Source organism: Ailuropoda melanoleuca, chromosome 15 (assembly GCF_002007445.2).
Source record: "Ailuropoda melanoleuca isolate Jingjing chromosome 15, ASM200744v2, whole genome shotgun sequence".
NCBI lineage: Eukaryota > Metazoa > Chordata > Mammalia > Carnivora > Ursidae > Ailuropoda > Ailuropoda melanoleuca.
Genome location: NC_048232.1, coordinates 88229038 through 88250061, shown reverse-complemented (window position 1 = coordinate 88250061; position 21024 = coordinate 88229038). Strand labels below are relative to the sequence as shown.

Sequence of the window (21024 nt, the reverse complement as noted above, 5' to 3'; positions counted from 1 at the left end):
CCTTCAGGAAGCCTTCCTATACCTTACCAAGAGCCCTATGGGATCCAGAACCTCCCGGGCTCATGTGACACCCTGAGCAGAACAGCTAGGCCAGCTCGTCCTCTGTGTCCAGGTTTGGGACCCAGGGCCGAACACACCCACGAAGACCTTCCACCATGAACAAAATACACGCCCAGTGCCAATCTGTGAGCACAACGTAGGCCCGAGCCTCAGAGCCGGGGAACAGAAGGCCGGATGTTAGCTCCCATGGCTCCCTACTCGCAAGGCCCCCAAGCTCTGGGCAGTCATGACCAGCACCCCGCACCCTGCCTGCCCTTGGCCTGGGGGCCAGCATGGCTCAGGCAAGTCCGTGGGAGGGTCTGAGGGGCCTTGAGGCAGCAGGGGGCCTGCAGCCTGGCTTATAAGCACTGCACGGCCTCCCCCAGCGGCCACCCCACGGCAACAGCAGTGCCAGGCAGTGGGGAAATCCTCGCCACACTGTGTCTGTTTCAAGGGCCCCACGAAATCGGAATGACACCAGCTTCCGCACGCACTGGGAGCAGCAAGCTTGGGTCTGCGGGCCGCTGCCCCAGCCTGAGGCCAGCCTACCCGGCGGGACACAGCGGCACCGGAGCGCTCTTTGAGCTGGGGGTCCGTGGGCAGGCTCCTCCAGATGATATAGGGGGTGTCGTATTTGGCTCGCAGTCTCGGGCAGCGTTTGAAGATAAAGTCGATGAGGAAAAACTTGATCCCGGCGTAGAGTCCTGGGGATAGGAGACAACAGTCCGGTTCTGGCCAGGGCAGGNCACGGATGGCTTCCCAGAACCCAGGTCTGGCCAGCGCAGGGCAAGGGAAGCAAGAGGACAAGGCCACCCAGCCAACGGGGGGTCCACTTCTGTGTCTCACCACCTGGGACCCACAGGTGGCCCCTGCCGATCACACCACCTCACGAGCAAACAAGCCCGCCACTCAACACCCCCCAAGAGAGACATGAAGGAAAGCACGAGGGACCCACCCCCGACCTGCCATCCTCTGACTTGGTAGGCCTGCAGCCGTCACAGCCGGGGAGACCCTCCAAACCCCAGGTCAGAGAGCTCGTGTGCCGACCCAGGCCCCCTGAGAAACGGGACTGAGGGCATTTCACTTTGGTTGGTATCAGTCCTTTCCCCCAAGGCCACGTTGTCTGCCAGCCCTGCTTGTCCTGGCAAGGCATACAGGGGGAGGGCCAATGAGAGAGCTAGGCCCCAGCGATATGCTGGGGGGTGGTGGGCAGTTAGGGATGGCCCCCACACTGTGCGACCCCCAAGCTCAACGCCCCAGCTCGGATCCGGCCCTCCACCTTTGCCCCCACCCGTGCACTGCAGACGGGCTTTGTGCCCGCTCCAGACCAGGGACACTGGGGCCCCACAGTGGGTCAGGGCTCAGGGTCTGGCCTGGGGAGAAGGGTGCAGGTTCCTGGAGTAGGCGGGCTCAGTACGTTGGCAGCCTCAAGACCGTGGCCTTGGCCTCAGGATGACCTCCACACCTGCCCACACCCTCCTCCCTCCCCAGCAGAAGCCCCAGGCAGGGGTTCCAGTGAACCCATGGGGGAGTTCAAGTCATCCTGCCACCCCAGGGTTTGAAATACAGGCAAAAGCCAAGTCCTGTACATTTAGACCGGTGGCCAGTGGCTCCTGAATTCTGCACACTCCCCACCCCAGAATTAAGCTCTGAACACCCTACCCCAGTTTGCCCCTCCCATTCCCTGGCAGCCCTGGACGGCAACATCACCTACCAGCCCTTCAGGGCAAACCCTGAGCGCTCCCCGACCGTCCCATCCAACCACAAGTCCTGGGGTCAGACTCTGAGCACAACCCAGGGCCCCACTAGGGCCCCAGAACCTCCACCCACCTGCCTGCCTCACAGCCCTCACTGCTCTGCCCCCTCCACCCCGGCCAAGGGCTGTTCCTGACCCATCCAACGCAGATTCTGGAAACCTCGCCCTCTGCTCGGACCTCACCCTGCACGGAATCGAGGCCACCGCCCCCATGACCTCTCCCCCCACACCATCACTCCTCCCTTGACCTGACCCCTCAAGGCCCTGCGAGCACTCGGAGCTGGCTGACCACTGTCCGTACCCGACACCAGCAGCTCCCCTGCTCGGTGAGAAAGTGGGGAGTCCCTTGGAAGCAGATGATGAGCTTGTTGTAAGGAACAGTGATCATGTCTCTACGGCTCTCATGGGCTTCAGAACCCAAGTTTAAAGGTTCTGATAAAAAGCCATCGGCCGAGACGCAGAGGAAGGGACGCCAGCGTGCGCTCCTGGCCGGCCTCCGGGAGGCCTGTGCGTTTGGCGGAGGCTCTGGTGGGAAGCAGGTCAGGACCCCACGCCTCCCTCCCCGGTGTGTGCAGCAGCCCTGACCCGGGGCGAGGCGCCTCCTTACCCACGGCCAGTCCCACCAGGCGGTAGGGGAAGAAGCAGGAGGCAAGGAAGGCGGCCCACAGCGCGACGTACAGCTTCTGCGTGATCTCAGGTTGGACCCACATGAACAGGCTGGAAGGGAGAGGGGGGCTCAGCCGGGGACGGGGCCGCACCCCCGACACCGCGGGCTGGTGGCCGAGGACTTACTTCTTGATCTTCTCCAGGATGTCGGCCATCTTGCCAAAGAGGTTCTGTGTGGAGAAGAAGCTGTGGTCACCACAGGCCCCGGGGCTGTCGTCCACACGGCGACATGGGGGGGGGCACCACAGGCCCCGGGGCCGTCGTCCACATGGCGACATGGGGGGGGGCAGAGGTGCCGCCCCCATGAGGCCACAGCCGGGGGCGACACAAAGCCCTGATGTCNCGTCGTCCACACGGCGACATGGGGGGGGGCAGAGGTGCCGCCCCCATGAGGCCACAGCCGGGGGCGACACAAAGCCCTGATGTCCTGCCCAGCCACTTACAGGCTGAGGACGGGGTGGTGGGTCCCCACGAAGCCCAGGGAACCACACAGATGACGGCCCCGGGCCAGGCTCAGCGGGTCTCCACCCTCCAGGGCGCCAGCCATCAGCGTAGACCCTCCCGCCAATTGGGGCCGTCCTGGCTGCTGCCAAGGGATCAACGGGCAGGCTGATGGCAGGTCAGCTGACAACAGACAAGCCAGGCCTGGGGCTCTGGGGGGCTGGGGGCCCTCACTGGGCAAGGCTGGCGCAGAGACGCCCCCGGGCCGGAGCCCAAAAGCGGTACCTGGGCTTTCTGGGCGACATCCAGCACGAGCTGGAACTTCTCAGACACAGTCAGGTCTTCCTTTGGAGGCTCCTGCAGCCAAAGGGGAGAGAGAATTTCCACCAAAATTTAGCCGCCCAGAGGAATGGTTCACAGGAACAGCCCAGAGGCCTCCCAGCCCCCGGAGCAGGGTCACTGTGCTGCCCCGCACAGCAGGGGCCGGCTGTCCTGGCGGACACCCTCTGGTGCCTGAGGGTGGGCGGGCAGTGGCCGGCAGGGGGTCATGTTTCTACAGCTCATCTTCAAAGATGCGTCTGAGACCACGCAGCCCTCCACCCCTCACTTTACACGGAGGGAAACTGAGGCAAAAGAGGGTGCGTGACCTCCGCCTGTTTGTATGAGTTCATTCAACAAGAACCTCCCACAGGCCTCCTGGATGCTGGGGCCCAGCAGACACAGCTGGCCTGCCTTCCGAGACTCTCTCCCTGGCCCCTGCCTAAAGGGGCTCCGTGGGCACCACTGCACCCAGCACCCCGTGAGCTCCACGCAGAGCGGGCGCCGTCCCTCCTGCCCGTGCCTGGCAGCTCCACCCCACGGGCTGCAGCCTCCCACCGGTGCAGGTCAGCGAACCTCTTCCGTAAAGGGCCAGACGGTAAACCCCTGGGCGTCTGCGTGCCGCGTGGGCTCTGCCACAGCCACGGACCTCGGCCGGGGCCACCCCAAGTGTCCGTAGCACAGCACAAGTGAAAGGGCTTCCTTATAGGCCAACAAAACTTTATAAAACCAGACGGGGGGCTGCGGTCACAGCTTGCTGATCCTGGCTCTACTCACCGTCTGCTCCCGGGGGCCCCTTGGTGCCCCCCTGCCCCGCATAGCACATCAGCCCTGCCAGGAAGGGTGAGGACGGGCCGGGAACATGGCAACCTGCTGCTTCTACAGCCAAGCCGGGGCCAGCAAGGGGCACTCGGGGTGTCGGCTGGCAGGGGGTCGCAGGGGGCCGTCCGTCGAGGGCTCTGTGCTGGGGGGCGGCTGGCCTTCTACTCCCTGACCTCTACTTGCCAGGCAGGCCTCCCCCCGGCATCCACCCAGCTGCACCCGGAGACTCAGGGAACCTGACCGGGTGGAGACAGAGACCTTCGCCCTCCCAGGACTCACCACCGGTTCAGACACTTCAGGTACAATGCTCCACTGTATCCTCCAGCCCCTGCAAGGAGACCGTCACACGCCTTTCACAGAGGGACGCTGAATCCCCAGCCCTGTGCTCCCAACGGGGACGGAGTGTGGGACAGAAGGGGCTTCGGAACCCCTCTGTTTGCTGCCAAGACCACCAGGGCTGCGCCCCGGCTCTTGAGGGTGGACATTTCAAGGTCGCCCTCACGGCCCCTCCCCTGGGGGCCCAGAGGTGGGACAGACGGGTGTTTCAGAATAAGTCAGCGCAGCAGTAAGGGCAAGTGTTGTTGCTACTCATGCCTGGCCTGGGCACAGACGACCCCGTCCCGGGTATGTAAAGACTTTCTTCTCTACAAAAAACATTTGCAAATGAACCAACTTAAGCAGACACAGAAATGCACCCAGGAAAATCGTAGGTGAAAGTGTGAACTTTTGAACAGCTAAGTACAAATCTGACTGCAGGAGGGACGCCTGGGTGGCTCAGTCAGTGAAGCGTCTGCCTTCGGCTCAGGTCATGATCCCAGGGTGCTGGGATGGAGCCTTGTGTGGGGCTCCCTGCTCAGCCGGGGGTCTGCTTCTCCCTCTGCCTCTGCCCCTCCCCCTGCATATGTGCTTTCTCTCTCAAATAAACAAAATCTTAAAAAGAAAAAAAAAAGTTCGGGACCGCAGGGGCCCTCCTCAGGCCTGCTGTGAAGCCGAGCTTTGTGCAGTGGGTTCAGACAGACCAGGCAGCCGGGGACGAGGGGTTCCCCACAGAGCCCCCCGGAGGGTGCTCACAGAGCACGGAGACGACGCTGCTTGGGCCTGGTGATGGCAAGGACTCTCCCTCTGAATCCCAGGGCCTCCCAGGGCACAGAGACTGCAGCCCCAGCAAGCCCCCTGGGATGTCATCGCTGAACAGGAGCAGCGTGGGGGACCCCCTGCAGGTGCCTGCTGGCCTTGGACAGAAAGAGCCACTGGGGAGTCTGACGACCACCCAGTGCTGGCTCCCGCAGACCAGGTGGGGGTGGGCATGCTCCTGGGGGCTGGGAGCCTATCCTGTCAGAAGACCACTCCCCACACACCCGTGTGGGAGGCAGCGCCGGCTCAGGCGTGCCACGGCCGTGTGTCGTAGGGACAAAGCAGCTCACCCACCTGGCTATGAGGTAATTGAGGGATAACCTCAAAATTGCTAGAAATAAGAACATGGGGATGGCCCAGCCATGCCACACAGCATTCATGTACACCTGCAGGTTTGGAGAGAAAGCGGGTGGGAGAGAGACAGTCAGGCAGCCTGACAGGCCACATCCCTCCCCTTTCTCCCCCCGCCCACCAGGCAGGCCAGCCATGCTGGGAGGTGGGGAGCCCGGGCCCCAGCGCCTGGGAAGGCAACGCCTGACAGAGAAGCCCTGGGAGGAGCTGCTTTCTCAGTAGGAGGGGCCAGTGGTGGGACACAGAAGCTGCTCTGGGGGGTTGGGAGGGGTGAGTCCCCATGAATCAGCCACTGGACGTGGCCTGGGATGGGCAGAGGACAGCGGAGCCCATGCAGAGGTCCCTGCCAGCCCCAGGTGTGGCTCCCCTGTGCTGGAGCTTGCAGCATCACCAGGACTCAGCACAGCCGAGCGAGCTGACCGACCGCCTGCTGAGAACCCACCACGTGCCGTGTGCCAGGCCAAGTGCCCCTCGGGCCCGTAACTCTGGGCCCACCGGGCTTGGCGCAAGCTGCCAGCACAGAGCAGATGCTCAGAAAGGGGCAGAGAAGGGAATGCAGTGGGGTTCAGGCAGAGGCCTGGAAGGTGGGTCCGAATGGTGGCCACATCCCTTGGCGATGATAGGCAGGACCGAGGTAACAAAGGCCTTACAGAGCAGAGGCCTCAGAAGGGTGAAGGCAGGGTCCCCGGGGGCAAGCCAGGGCTGGGCCCAGCCACTGAGTCCTGTTCTCTGTGTGTGCTTGCCCATCTCCCCCTGGGGCTGGCGCCAGGCTGTGAACTTTAGGGTGGTCTCAGAACCCTCCGGAATGCAGAGATGGGGACTTGGGGAGCTGCAGCCACCCCTCTCTGGCCTCAGGGCCTGGCAGGCAGGTGGGAGGCCTGTGCCCTCCTCTGAGTGACGAGAGGGTCTCCTGGTGCAGGCTGAGGATGGCCGCCACGGGACCATTCAGGCAGGGCAGCCGGGTCCAGTTTCCCCAGAGCACACCCCGATGCCGGGCCGCTGCTCTCCTACCCTCCCCCAGGACTGCTGGCCCACAGAGGCCCAGTGTGCCCCCCAGGCTACCAGGCGTTTGCCAGGAGCCTCCCCCAGGTACCCAGTGGGAGGAGCCCGGGGCCCCCGTGGGCAGACAAGCCTCCCCACTGTCCTCTCCCTGACTCGTCCTGGAAGGCAGACTAAAGCGCGGGCAGGGCTGTTCCTGAGAACGCAGCCACGGGTTGTCTGTGTGTAGACACGGGCCGGCCCCCGGCGCCCCCCAACACCCTCGCCTGATCCTTGCAGCAACCCCATGGCTGGGGAGCAACACGGAACCCACTTTCGAGACAGGAGCTAAGGTGCGTGTGTTCTGAGGGAAACCTCAGGGACAGTGCTGGCTGGCTGCCTGGAGGGCTGGCAGAACGCCCCCCCATCACTCTGGGGGGCACTCACGGTGAAGGCGATGGCGGACGTGTAGACGGAGTACCAGTCGGATAAGGCAGAGAGGTTCTTCACGAAGCTGGTGACGGGCTTGGCGCCGCGCTCTAGGAACAGAACAGACTGTGCTGAGGCCAGAGCTCGGCCATACCCGGGAGGGCAGGGGGGCAGCAGCAGCCGAAGGGGGACGCCAAAACAAGCAAAGGGAGCCACGAACGACTCAGGCTTCTGGTGCACCTGACCCTCTGTTGGCAGCCCCCCGGCCACTGGTGCTGCGTGCCGTCCACTGTCCCCGTGGGGACATGCCGGCTGTCTCCTCCCTGCCCCCCCAACGCCTGAGCTGCGGACGCGAGAGGGGCAGCTGGGGGGGGGTGTTACTTGGCATCGCCTGGGCCCCAGCAACTATCTGGGAAAGCACCACTTTGCACAGGGGCTTCCAGGCCTGGAGGGAAACTGTGCCCCTGGCCTGGGGCTGGGTAGCCAGCGCTGGCCCCATCCTGTCCTGCTCCAGATCGACAGGGTGGGGCGTCGGACATGCTTCCAACAGCAGCCTTCTTCCCAAGGAACTCCCAGGGAACATCTTTCTGAAGAGACGTCCCGTTTAGCCCAGGACTACAGAGCCCCCACTCCGCTGACCACACACGCGCGGCTCAGGGGCCCCACTGGCTCCCACACTGCTCACAGACACACTAGGTACTCACTTAGTCGTCTCATGTTTTCCGTCAACCTGAGAGAAAGGGAGAGAGAGGTGAGGGCCAGCTCCTGTGCACCCGCGTCCCCGACGCCACCCCCTGCTGGCTCGTGGGGAGCACAGCGTGACCGGGGATGCAGGGACCACTGCTCCCTAACTTGGGGTGGGGGGGGTCTCACCTACGGAACCGTCCCTCATCTCCTGCCCACGTCCCAGAACCTGGGTCCCCCCAGATCCTACAGCAGGGCCTGGTGCAGGAAGCTGTTTACCGAGTGGGTGTGGACCCCATGAGGGAAGCCTGGGCCATGGGCGCTTGGCCCCCAGACCACTGACCCCACATGGCATCGGTCACAAAGCACAAGTAAGAGCACTGAGCGCGAGGGACACGCGGCAGTGCCACCCGGCATGAAGCCCCCCCCCCGGCTGCCCTCGACGCCCCAAGGAGGCCTCTCCATCAGGAAGATGGCACAGCCAGGCCCTGGAGCAGCCCTGGCGGCAGCCACTTCGACACTCAGATGCAGGCCTGGCTCCGAAGCCTCTGTGTGGTGACTGCACCCCCCCTGGGGGCTGCACCCCCCTCCCCCGTGAGGGCCCCTACCTCCGGGCACTGAGGGGCTCCTCCGTCTCCACGGTGCACTCCTCGGGCTGGAACCGGAAATCCTCCACGTACTCCCCAAACTTCTCATAGAACCACTTCTGGACGCGGGGGCACAGCCCCTGGCTCCGCCGGTCTGCGGGGATGGGGTCCCGGTGAGGGCAGGCAGGTGGGGGGAGCAAGGAACACGACGGAGGACTGTGAACACGCGCTCCCTGGCACCGAGCCTGACCCGCTTCCACCGCGAGGCCTGGCACAGTCACCACAGACCACACAGCATCTCCATGGTCACACCCAACCTGAGCTGCCCCCCGCCGGCTCCCAGCCCTGGGGTCTGCGTCACCCTCCCTTTCTCTCTCTGGTGGAGGGGGTGGACTCACTCCCAGGGACCCCAGGGACCCGAGGCAGGGCCAGGGGGTATGTGGGCCGGGGGCTGTGTCCTGGTGGGGGGGGGGCCCAGGGCAGGAAGTGGCCTCTGCTCAGCACGGCCAAGCCCTTTCCGAGAGGGGCCCACAACACAGACTCAGAAAACCAGGAGAAAACCACGGCGCATGAGTGCTTGCAGGGCACGGAGTCGCCAGCAGGGGGCGCTGTCCCACCACGAGTGAGGAGAGGGAGAGCACGGAGGCGGCCCCCTGCAGAGGCTCTCCAAGGGGCTGAGGTTTGCGTGCACAGAGCTGCCCAGGCAGGGAGAAAAGGCAGGGCTCTCAGGGAGGGAAGGGATGGGGAGGGCCTGGGGGCTTCTCGTCCCTACCCGGAGCATGAATGTTTTCAGCACCGCTGGGCATGGGTGGGCAGACAGCCCCCTTGACGGCTGCAAAGCGGCCATGGGCAGGACTGAATCTAACAGGCCTGCCCCTGTTCCCCTGAAACCACACTCCGGACGTTGAAATGTGAAATCCATATCCATCTGGTTTGTTCCAACAGTTTAAAAATGTAAAAATATTTTAAACACGTGAAGTTAGACAGGGGGCTGCAGTGTGTCGAGCCCCAGGTCTAGGCCGGGCCTGCTGCCTGAGCAGACGGGCTTCAGGCCCCGCGGACCCCCTCCGCCGTGCGCCCTGGCTGCAGGGTGGGGAGCATCACGCAGCACACGGTCCCCGTCTCCCACCTCAGCTCCCACCGCACCAGCGACCACTGCTACAGAACGGACCTCAGCCTGGGCACCCGGAGTGTCTCCACCCTCCACTCCTCTGCACTTCCCACGTGTGCAGGAGAGTCCTCAATCACGGGGCACAGCGGGGACCCTGGGGTCTCTGGTGCTGCTCCTGGCTTGGATGCTGGGTCTCCGGAGTGGAGCCCATGACCCAAGGGGCACAGCAGCCAATCACCTGTACTGGCCTGCCCGCAGGTCCAAGCTGGGCCTCCACGTGGTGGGTGCCCCTTGAAGAGGCTTTCCCTCCTGGGTCTCGGTTTCCTCACCTGTATCTGAGTCGGGCTTAGCCCTAAGGCCCTTCCGGGGTAGCTGTGCGCTCCTGGCACAGGCACGAGGGAACAGCCTGCGGGAACGGGCCCTAGGTTAGGAGACGGGAGGGCCAGGCCCACCACGGATCGGACCCCTAGAGAGCTGGACAAAAGATCCAGTATGCTGCTGGGACAGCTCTAGGAAGGGCAGAGGGGGTAAGACAAAGAACAGGCTCAGGGCGGGAGGAAAAGGTACAGAGAAAGGGACTGTGCATCCTGAATGGGGAGGGCCGGGCACATACCGACCTCAGTGGCCCCTACTGCCTGCTCGTCCCTCGTTAGGACCACCAGCCTCTGGACCTGGGCCACCAGGTCAGTGGCCAAGAAGCCAGCGTGACGACACTGACACTACTCTGTCAGCAAGGGCTGAAACAGGGGCCGCGTGGTCTTCTTACAGGAAAATAAAATCACGTCTCTTTGAATGACCTGCGTTTGCTGTGACAGCTCGCCGATTCACGACTGGAGACGCCTGCGCCGGCCCGACGGGAGGAGCCCCCAGCGTGAGCGGGCCTGCCCGGGCACAGGACCAGCACGCACCCCACTGCCCGGCCCGGCCGCCCGTGGGGGCCTACCTGCTCCATTATTGACCTGGGCCTGTCCCTTCGGAGGCTGCTGAGCCGTCTGCTCCTCGGTTCTTAAAGAGGGGAAGAAGCAAGAATCCTGTTAGTTCAAAACACAGCATGAGGGCGGGCTCCAGAAGATGCTAGCACTCACAGGGAGCCTGCCGCACGCGAGCGTTTGCTCCAGCTCGCAGGGCCCCCTCTGGGAGTTTAGGGCGCAGATGCTGCTCGTGGGCCAGGCTGGGCGGCTCTGAGCCACACTCACGATGGGCACACTCTAAGGACCAAATAAAAAATGTCTCATAAACACACAACTCTGTCCACTCCTACGAACACATCTGGTTCTTCCCGTTAAGTTCAGAATAAACAGCCCTTATACTAATTAACCAGCCTCCTGATAAAAAAGATGCTTATCAGTGGACATATTCAGCAAGCAGCACGCAAGGCCACAGGCTGGGGGACCCCCTGCGCTGGCCAGCTGTGCCCAGGTCCCAGCTCGGCCTATGCCAGCCACCTGCCTGGCTTCCTGCCCCTGCAGCCCAGCCACCGCAGACCATAGCAGTCACCCAGCCTCAGAGCACTCTCCTGGAGTTTCTGTCCACCTGCCAGACCCCCATTATTGAACCGGCTTTTGGCCACGGAACCTGATACAGCTGGCCCAGCCCCCGGCCCCTGGGTGGAGCTCTGGCCAGGCCGCATCTCGTGCCTCGGCTGACCAGCCTGCCTTGTTCTGCACTGGCCCAGGCCACTGAGGCACCACACTGTTCCTGGGGCTCCCAGTCCAACAGGGACCCCAGGATGTGGGAAAAGTGATGCCCCAGGCAAACCTCAGCAGGGTCTTGGGGGGGACAGAAGACTCTTCCAGGACAGAGATGGTAGGGTTGGGAGACACCCTGGGCTGCAGTGAGGAGGGCACACGGGTTCTGCTCTGCTCACACAGTGGGACTTCATGCCACACTTCCATGAACCGACCTGGTTTGCAGGCTTCAACTGTCACCAGAGAGGGAGGTACGGAAGAGCTGGCCGGGAGACAAGCAGGGTGGGCGAGGCCTGCAGCCTCACTGAGCAACAGATGGGGAAGACACAAGACAGACGCAGAGTCCCCAAGAAGGGAGCCACGGTCCAGGGGAGGTCGGGCCTCCACCCCCGCCCCACCCTGTGGCTAGGCTGCCCAAGCAACTGTCCACGCCCAAAGCGACCACTGACAAATGGGGGTTTACTGAGAACAGAAGAGCCCCGGGCACGTGGGAGACGCCAGGACCCGGCCGAGTGCCCTCCATTCCCGGGCATGCGTCACGGCACGGTGTCTCTGCCCAGCCTGCAGGTTTTGGAAGAGACACGGCTCATCTGAGAGGCACTAACGAACCGTCTTCCGCCCAAGCCTGGGCCCCAGTGGACGCCAAGAGGACGCACGCGCCTGAGAGACACGGGTGGGGGCTTCTGGTGTGCGTGGTCCCTGGCTGTGGAGTTTTTCCAACACGCTCCCTACTAGAAACACACAGGTATTTAGACCTTCACGGGCCGCGAGCTCCTTCGGGGAAGGAAGCTGTAGGAACTGTGGCCCCTTCCCATCACCCCAAACACGGAATGGTAAGTGCCTGTTCCATGCGCTGGACAGAGACGGACGGACGGCAGGGCAGACGGTGCACCAGGACATTCCGGCCCACGACACGCGGGGCACGCAGTCCCACCCGCAGCTCCCGCGAAGGCAGGAAGGGAGCAGGGTGACTTCAGGGAAACATAAATGCCACGTGACCTCAATCAGAAAAAAGGGTTTCTAACAACCGGATTCTCTGAGATGTTTCTGAACAACCTACGCCGACGTCCAGCCACCAACCAAACAAGTCCGCAGCGGGACGTGCCCGAGTTGCTGTCCTGAAGTGGGGTTTCCGGCCTGCAGCCCCTGGAGGCCGGGGGCACCAAAGCCCACAAGAAGCGCTATGCCAGGGCCGGGCACCAGGTCGCTCTGCCCCGGCCCCCCGCCCCAGGCTGGGGACACCAGACAGTCACCAGGGTCCCTTTCATCCCACACACAGTGGCCCCCAGCGAGCGTGTGCCAGCCGAGCCCCGGAGCAGGACGGGCAGAGGGGCAGCGGCAGGCACGGCCCGACCACAGAGGGTACACGTCAGAAGGGCAGTGTTTCTGTGCTGCTTCTGGACCCCTAACGAGACAAAGCCTCTGCCTACTAATAGAGAAGCTTCGATCAAGGTGATTTTCTGGGAATTTTCTTTAAAAGCAAAACAGAGGTTTAGATAGACTCTAATCACCACGTTTCAATCCTGCAGCTCGCCTGCAGCTTGGGAGGGCGTGTGCGTGTGTGTGAAGGGGGTCTCCCTCCACATACTCACCCACCAGGGACGGCCCACGGCCACCCCAGACATCAAGGCAACAACAGAACAGGTCGTCACTTGCATGGAACCTGCTTCTCCCTGTACCCCCCCCTTCAGGTCTGCATTTCGAGAAGGTTCCTAAGCCCCACACCCATGTAAAGCAGAGGGGCAGCCAGTGCATCCCAGGACCCTTAGCTTCCTCGGTCCTGGCCTGCTGTTCCTTTACTGTGACCACCCAGCTGGTCTCTCTGTGTCCTCAGAACTGGAAGAGGCTTTGCAGAAGGAATGAGGAGGCTGGGCTGGGCAGGGGGTGGGAAGCAGAGCACGTGGGCCCTACAAGGAGAGGGCAGGCACACGGGCTCTGCTCAGCCGAGCACCTCTCAACACCCCCGGGGAAGTGCCTCCTCCAGCCAATGGTTCCAGGCAAAGCTGTACAGAAACGCACATCTGCACCGGACAGAGCACGTTCTGTCGGGGACACGGTGCAGAGACGTGCCACAGAAGGCTGGCCGTGGCCGGCGGGTGGAAAAGGCACCTACAGCCGGCCATGTACCTGGGACAGTGCCAGTCCCTGAATCTCTCAGCATCTGTGGGTCAGGTCCCCAGCTGCACCCCTTTACATAATGAAAACATCCACAGATTTCCACGGAAGAAGGTCCAACAAGTTTGAGGCCCATGTGCCAACATCTTGGAAGGGCTGTCGGCCTCATAGCCGGGGCAGAATGGGAAAGTAGGGTGCATCCCTCCCCTAACAAGCTCGAGGCCCCCACACGGACTCCCAGAGAACCCTACAACAGCCCTGCGGGGACAGGCAAGATGGCCTTACTTCAAGGCTGCCCAAAAGCACTTAAGAGTCGTCAAAAACGCCTACAGAGCATGGAACACAGGACCCTTCCTCCAAAGAGAAGCAGATGCCACCAGCTCCCAGGAGCCGACAACCATGGGTAAGACCTGACAGGAAGCCAGCATCTGGCCGTGAAACAGAAGGAGGTATTTCCTTTCCACCAACTAAACCCCATGCATCAAGGTGCCTGGAGTGTGGGTGTCCTCAGAGCCAGAGCTGGAGACGACGCTCGAAAGTAACAGTCCCCTCATCCACGGAGAAACCAGTTCTGGCTGGGCTGTCCCAGCAGTGGCCTTGTCTGCCAGGCCACCAGCTTGCAGGCTGTGTGGACAGACAGGGAGTTTCCTGGGGGTTCTATCAGGACAGGGAGAGCAGAGCTCTCAGAACCTACAAATACCCTTCTGGAAGGACCCCAGCTCGTGTGGGCAGAGGTAGGAGGTGCAAGAGGAGGCCACACACGGAGACAGCTCCATCCCATAGCAGGGCCCACGTCATCCCCTCCAGAAGCTGGGGCGGCACCTGTCACCCCCCAGGATGGAGGGAGCCTGCTGGGATGAGGGTGACCATTCATGGCAGGTGAACCCGGAGGTAAATGTGTACAGCAGGATGGCACGAGGAGGGGTGCCTGAATCCTGTGGGGGGCTCACGGGCAAGGAAGTGTCTGAGTGGGCAGTGGGGGGCCTTGGACCCCTCCTCACCTGGCCTTCAGCACTTCCTGGACCTTCTGCTCCAGCTCTATCCGCCGCTGCCGCTCCCGGTCCAGCTCCTGCCGAAGCATCTCTGAGTTGGTTTCTTCTCTCAGCTTCCGGAGCTCCTCCTCTGCACGGAGAGAACAGCCGGGGGTCACTGGTGCTCAGGTCCGCTCTGGCCTCCAGTGGCAGAGGCGTCGAGGGCGGGCTTGGTTTTCAGAGCACTTGGACGGGGAACCCTGTCTGCACCTGCTGGGCCGCGGCAGCTCTCCTGCCCCCTGCAGGGGGACTATTAACTGGGGCTCCTCTTACACGGTGGGGGCGAGAGCTGGGGCGAAGCAGCAGTGAGGAGCTCTATACTAAACAAAACAGGTGCAAATCACACACATGAAAGGCATCTCACCAAATCACCGCCACCACCAGGATGCCCCAGAGAAAGGGATCCTGGTGGCACTTGGTCAGCCAACAGACATCGCCTGGACACGCACACGCACCAGGTGTGGTCTGGAGGCCTCAGCCACAGAGCCGAGCCCCTGCCAGGGGCAGGCAGACAGCTCCCACCAGCTGGGTGCTGAGGACCTAGGAGCACAGTGGCAGGGCAGCCGGGGTGCTCCTGCAGTCCGAGTCAGGACCTGGGTGGGCTGAATATCAGGGCGGCAGATTGCTGGGGGGAGGGCATGTGGCAGGCTCAGCAACAGCCTTGCAAAGGTCCTGAGGCAGGAGTGGCCTGGGAGCTGAGGGGAGGAGTCACAGATGCGATGGGGCGGGGGCAGGGCATGCAGACCCAGAAGGAGGACCTGACGTTTATTCCAGGAGTGGTGGAAACCAAGGGCCACGTAGCTGTGGTTTTAACTCTAATACGTGATAAGCTGACGGCCGGTCCCCAAAGAGGTCCCAGCTTAATTCTGGGGACCTGGGGCTATGTCCCCTCCGTGGACAAAGTGACCCTGCAGATGTCATCAGGTGAAGGACCTGGAGATGGGGGGCTACCCTGGTTCTCCAGGCCCATCATAATCACCATTATGTAAAGTCCTCAGAAGAGGCGGGAGGGTCAGAGGTCAGATAGGGGAGAGACTGGCAGATGCCAGGCTGCTGGCCTCGAGGGGAGGACCGCGGATGGCTTCTCGAAGCAGACAAGTCAGGGGAACACATTCTCCCGAGGTCCTCCAGGGGGGCAAAGCCGTGCCAGCACGTGACTCCCATTCTGTTGGACTTCTGGCCTCCAGAATTGTAAGAGAATAAACATGCTGTTTTCAGGCCCCCGGTCTCTGGTACAGCAGCAAGAGGAACGCCCACAGAGTGGAGCCCACACAGGGACTCCGATCCTAAGTGGATATCTCACTGCATTTGCACACGCTGGACCCCAGATCCGGAGACAGCACACTGCAGGCCCCGCAGAGGCCCCTACGCCTTCCACCTCCAGTCCATCCCAGGGGTGACCGCCAGCTAGCGTCTACGCACAGGAGGGGCCTCCCATTTCTGAGACTGTATACAATGCAGGTGGGTATGTCTTAGCTCGTGCAGCCAGGACACAATACCATGGACTGGGGGGCCTGAACAGCAGACCCCGATTCCTCCCAGCTCCCGAGGCTGGGAGTCTGGGATCACGGTGCCAGCCGAGCCTGGTGATGTCCTCACACAGCAGAGAGGAAGGGCTCGGGTGTTTCCTCTTCTCCTGAGGGCACTAACCCNACAGCACACTGCAGGCCCCGCAGAGGCCCCTACGCCTTCCACCTCCGTCCTCCGTCCATCCCAGGGGTGACCGCCAGCTAGCGTCTACGCACAGGAGGGGCCTCCCATTTCTGAGACTGTATATAATGCAGGTGGGTATGTCTTAGCTCGTGCAGCCAGGACACAATACCATGGACTGGGGGGCCTGAACAGCAGACCCCGATTCCTCCCAGCTCCCGAGGCTGGGAGTCTGGGATCACGGTGCCAGCCGAGCCTGGTGATGTCCTCACACAGCAGAGAGGAAGGGCTCGGGTGTTTCCTCTTCTCCTGAGGGCACTAACCCCATCCTGGGGGCCCCACCCTCACGACCTTTCTAACCTCGATCACTTCCCGGGGGTCCCACCTCCCAACCCCCCCGTATGCATTTGGGGGGGACACAGACATNGGGTGTTTCCTCTTCTCCTGAGGGCACTAACCCCATCCTGGGGGCCCCACCCTCACGACCTTTCTAACCTCGATCACTTCCCGGGGGTCCCACCTCCCAACCCCCCCGTATGCATTTGGGGGGGACACAGACATCCAGTCCACAGCAGGGCTCGAGCTCCGGTGGTCCAGCCCCAACCAGGCTCTCGGCCAGGACACCGTGCTGAGTCAGGCTGCCCGCCCCGCTTCAGTCTTTCTCAGGAGTCCCCACGCTGCCCGGCCAGCCCTCCTGCTCACCCTGCAGCCCGTCCGCACTGCAGAGCCCCCCCCCCACACTATTCCACTGAGCTCCGTTGTGACCCAAGGGCCGCCCCGAGGCTCTGACCAGGCAGTTGGCCCAGAGGAAGCAGCCGCACAAGGGGGCCCTGCCTTCTGCACTGTTCCTAAGATGCAAACTCTGGTCAGTGGGCACCGCCCAGGAACACGGGACCCTGGCTACCCTTGCGGGCAAATCCTTTGCCATCCTGCAGAGACCCCCCCACCACTTGGTCACCCACAAACATTTGGGGAATGACAGCTGGCTGCTGGCGACTTTCTCAATTCTCAAGGACAGTGTCGAGTCCTCTGCAAACCCAATTACAGAACGTTTGTATCATGATAAAGTCCAACGGAGTCCATCTGGAAATCCTAGGCCATCTCCTTTAGGCCTAAGGCTCCTGCAGATGGGGACCCAAGTCACACTGGGAATGGCTCTGTCTTGTTTCTAAACTGGGCACGTGGTGGACCTGCTCTCGTCACAGCGCCACGACGACACAGGGCTCACCCCTTCTCCGCTCCACCCCCTCACACTTTCTGGATGTCAGCCCTGACTTCCTGAGGTTCTCTATCATACCCCAGAGGGGTCACCACCCACGGGGAACAGATGGACTACGAAGATGTGAGGGGCAGAGAACGGGCTGCCTCGCTGGGCTGGGCTCGGCTCCCCACATCCAAATAGGACACAGGTACCCGGTAAGATGCCCCGACTGCCCTACAGGGAGAGGCAGGTGCAGGGGGGACGCTGCCATAGCAGCTCCCGACACATGCCGTGGCCCAGCCACGAACCCCCCCGAGAGTAACACAGCCCGAACAGACACTGTCCGCGCGGGCCGGGCTGCCGAGGGCCGGGCTGTAGGTCAGCCTCCTCCACGAGCATCGGCTGGAAGCGGATGAGCCCATTTCCCCTTTATGGCAAACAGTTAAAAGTCGCCAAACCAATCTGCTGAGGCTGGGGCCACCGGGGCGCAGGCGGGACTGAAGCAGGTGCTGAGCCCTGGGGGTGGCTGAGGTCAGCGGTCACCCGTGTCAGATCTGCATCCACTGCTCCACAAATGAGCACCACACAGCCTCGTGCACCAGGACCTTGCGATGAAGTGACCCAAACAAAGCCCCGCGCTCTCGGGGACGTGGACAGTAAGGACGGCTGGCTTGGAGGGAAGACCTGCTGGCCAGGAACCTTCTATTTGGGTGGGGCAGGGGGCAGGGAGGTGCTCAGGGAGACCTAACAGCTTCCTTTCTGGTCCTGGCTGCCTCGTCAGGCCTGGGGACACATGGCTGAGCCTGAGCCCCCAAAATTTAGGCCAAGGTCAGTCTGGCAGCCGGAGGCCACAGACACAGACGGGGTTACAGCACAACGGGGTGTGAGCAGCAGGAATCCCTGTCCAGACGGCACACAGGGAGGCCAAGAGGCCCAAGGTCAGAAGACCGTCCTGCCTCAAGAGAGCCTGCGTGGCCCCAGCCACACCACCTGCCTGGGGAGGTCGTGGCTCGCTGGATTTTGTCACTAAGCAGTGAGAAGCACTGAGGTTCCCTGAGTGCCGGTATCCGCTGGCTCCGTAAATATTTGCAGTGCTCGGAGCCCTCCCAGGCATCCACCCTGCTGGGATCCACCCCTCTCCGGCACCTGCGCCCCAGCATCCTGCAGCACCCTGCCCCTCCTCCAGAGACTCACTGGGAGAAGGCCCTATCCAAACAGGGGGCCTGGAGGATGCCACGCCAAGCCCGCAGGGTGTGGTTCCTCCTGGCTCCCACAGCCACAGTTTCCCCCCTAGACCCCCGATGTCCTGGGGTGAAGCAGGGTAGCCCCCCACAGCTAGGCTGACTTGAAGACTGAGGCCTCCTGACCCTCCCCTGGAGCACAGAACAGGGTCCATGAAGGGGCCGTGCAAGGGGCAGATCTGAGAGGAGGAGCTGACCTCTACCCAGTGCTGCAGACACTTCCAAGTTAGACCCAGAAACGGCCCAGCCCAGGGCAGGCAGCAAGGGATGGGTGGCCAGGGAGGCAGGTGACAGGAAGGGCTGCAGGAAGCCCAGCCAAGGCCCCCAGCCTCACTGACAGAGCTGCGTGGCCCCACCCCTCTCACGGTAGCCAGCCAGGCACCTTTATGGCCAAGGGCACCTGTGTCAGGCACGCGACCACACATGCTGGGACGTCCTGCAAATACCCCCAAACCCATGCATTCTGCTGGTCTCAGCTCCTACCCTGGTTTCCAGCTGGCCTCCTTACACCCCCGAATCTGGCTCCAAACAGCAGAGGTTCCTCTGAAAGCATAAGTCAGAACCTGCTGCCGTCTTGCCTGAAAGTCGGCAGGGGCTTGTGATAATTCCCACCACTCGGCAAGTGTCTCCACTCCACCTCACCAGCTCTGTCTGCCTCTGCTCTCCCCTCGTCCCGGCTCTTGGGGTTCAAGCCACCGGGACCTCCTTTTAGGTCTTCAAATCCCCATGGTCCAACTCTGCCCCAGGACCTTTGCACGTGCGGATGCCCACTCCCTGCCCCTCAATCTTAAGTCACCATTTCCCCTGAGGACCCTCCCTGACACTCCCCACAAACCGAACATGGCATTTTGTCACGTTCTCTCATGGATCTTGCTCTTTACTGTTGGGGACATCACAGGTCCTCAGTTCTAAGTCTACATTCATCGCAGGCACCCCTGACTTGGGCCCGCAGCCCCCATCTGTTTTACTGTCTGTGACAGCCCAGGACCCAGCCTGGCTCCAGGAGAAGCCACTGAAGACACAGGCAACGGACAGCAGGTGAGCAAGGAGGATGCGGCAGCTTCTCATGCGACACGCCCAGCAGCTGGAGCAGAGGACTGGCCGTGAGCTGGACGGCGAGGACACTGGGGGGGGGCAGCATCTGAAGGACATCTGCACCCAGGCCCCACGTTTCAGGCCTAAGTCCTCCCCAGTCTTGTGCCAGGGCTCCTGGGGACTCTGACCTTGGAGAACCTGCCTGGGAGGCTGCTGGCACACACAGCGTCTGGGGGAGGCGGCAGGGGGTACTCAGGTGATTGGGGACCCACAGCCCTAACATGTTCTCAGCCCAAGAGCCCCAGCCTCTATGGGGAACCTCCTCTCAGCCCCACACGAAGCCCAGCTGCTCGGAGAGGCCACCTGCTTGCACACAACTTCCTCGGCAAACACGCACCGAGCAAGCACTGTGCACGGGGCTCTGTCGAAGTGGGAACACTGCCCTGACAAAGCTGCCACACCCTGGCCAGGGCAGACATCCCGGGGGCCCCCGCGAGCACATCTCGTGTGTATACTGGCCCCAGGGGGCGAGCCTGGACACAGCTCCCCGCTGGATCCTGGGCCCCTCGGGAGACGGGTCTCCTGTCCTGACACAGGTGGGGCCCTGGGACCCTCTTCCAAAAGGGCAGGCGCCCACTGGCAATGGGAGATCTCTGTCCGCCTATGTGCCTACAGAGCGCTGCTCTGGCTCCTCCCATGGGACTCACTTCGACTCAGTCTGACCCTCCTGCGGTGGGCCTGGCATAAGCAGGTGCTCAGCCGAGACTCACTGGGTGAGCCAGTGGATGAACCTCTGAGTGAGCCTCCACGGTGACCTGTCAACCAAGTGCTCATGGGCAGACGGCCCCGAAACAGGGTAGGAGCACTCCTCTCCAAGGGGAGGAGCCATGGCTTGGTCAAGTGCCCCGGGGGCCAGTTCTGTGAGCAGCTCACAAGACCGGGCTTGGGTGAATTTGCAGAGAGCCAAGGAGATTTCCCTCTCACTGTCTGCTTTATGTGGGGGCACTGAGGGACAGTGAGGACAGTAGGGGACAGTGGTCGGGGTCAGTGGGGACGGTGGGGGACAGTGAGAACAATGAAGGGCAGTGGGGACGGTGGGGGACAGTGGGGGGACAGTGAGGACAGTGGGGGGCAGCGAAGGGCAAGGAGGACAGCGGGGGACAGTGGGGGGCAGTGGAAACAGAGGGAGACAGTGGGGGGCAGTGAGGACAGTAGAGGACAGTGAGGACAGTGCAGGTCAGTGGGGGGCAATGGGGACGGTGGGGGGCAGTGGCTGCTCTCATGGGGAACACAGAGGTGAGGGACTTCATGTCAGGATGGCCTTGCTCCTGGGAGCCCCGGTCGGGGGATTCTGATTCCGTTGCTTTCCCATCTGCTCCTCTGAGCACCAACACCCACATGCACCCCAACTTTCTCCATGGATCTCAGCTCCATCTGAAGGTCAAGGCAGCCCCAGACGCCTCCTCCGTCCAGACGTTCGGCCCCTCCAGCAGCGTCAGTGGGAAACCACACTTTCCTTAACGTGGCCACCCCCGAATTCCCTTCCCCATGACACGTGGCCGGGTTCTGCCACGTGGCAACCATCAGCCGGGCCCACGGGAACACGTGTGGACACACAGAGCTCTCCCAGAGACCCGCAGGAGCGCTGAGTGGACAGGCTCAAAACCACAGGCCATGTCAGAGACACGGGGACCCCAGGTGGCCAAGAGCCGTGTCCCCTTAATCAGGGCCTCCCCAACAATGCCCC

General features: G+C 62.6%; 1 protein-coding gene across 2 annotated transcripts in view; it reads right to left on the bottom strand.

Moving 5' to 3' along the window:
* Positions 1 to 21024, bottom strand: part of GRAMD4 (GRAM domain containing 4) — a 65738-nt gene that overhangs the window by 5988 nt on the left and 38726 nt on the right. For both annotated transcript variants that reach the window (XM_002922847.4, XM_034644011.1), the window contains exons 4-14: positions 14121 to 14241; positions 10260 to 10321; positions 8227 to 8359; positions 7639 to 7664; positions 6953 to 7044; positions 5471 to 5562; positions 4322 to 4370; positions 3188 to 3259; positions 2588 to 2631; positions 2403 to 2512; positions 589 to 743 (exon numbers count right to left, since the gene is read on the bottom strand). In XM_002922847.4, coding sequence (XP_002922893.1) covers positions 589 to 743; positions 2403 to 2512; positions 2588 to 2631; positions 3188 to 3259; positions 4322 to 4370; positions 5471 to 5562; positions 6953 to 7044; positions 7639 to 7664; positions 8227 to 8359; positions 10260 to 10321; positions 14121 to 14241 — 956 coding nt within the window. The remainder of the gene's footprint in view (positions 1 to 588; positions 744 to 2402; positions 2513 to 2587; positions 2632 to 3187; positions 3260 to 4321; positions 4371 to 5470; positions 5563 to 6952; positions 7045 to 7638; positions 7665 to 8226; positions 8360 to 10259; positions 10322 to 14120; positions 14242 to 21024) is intronic.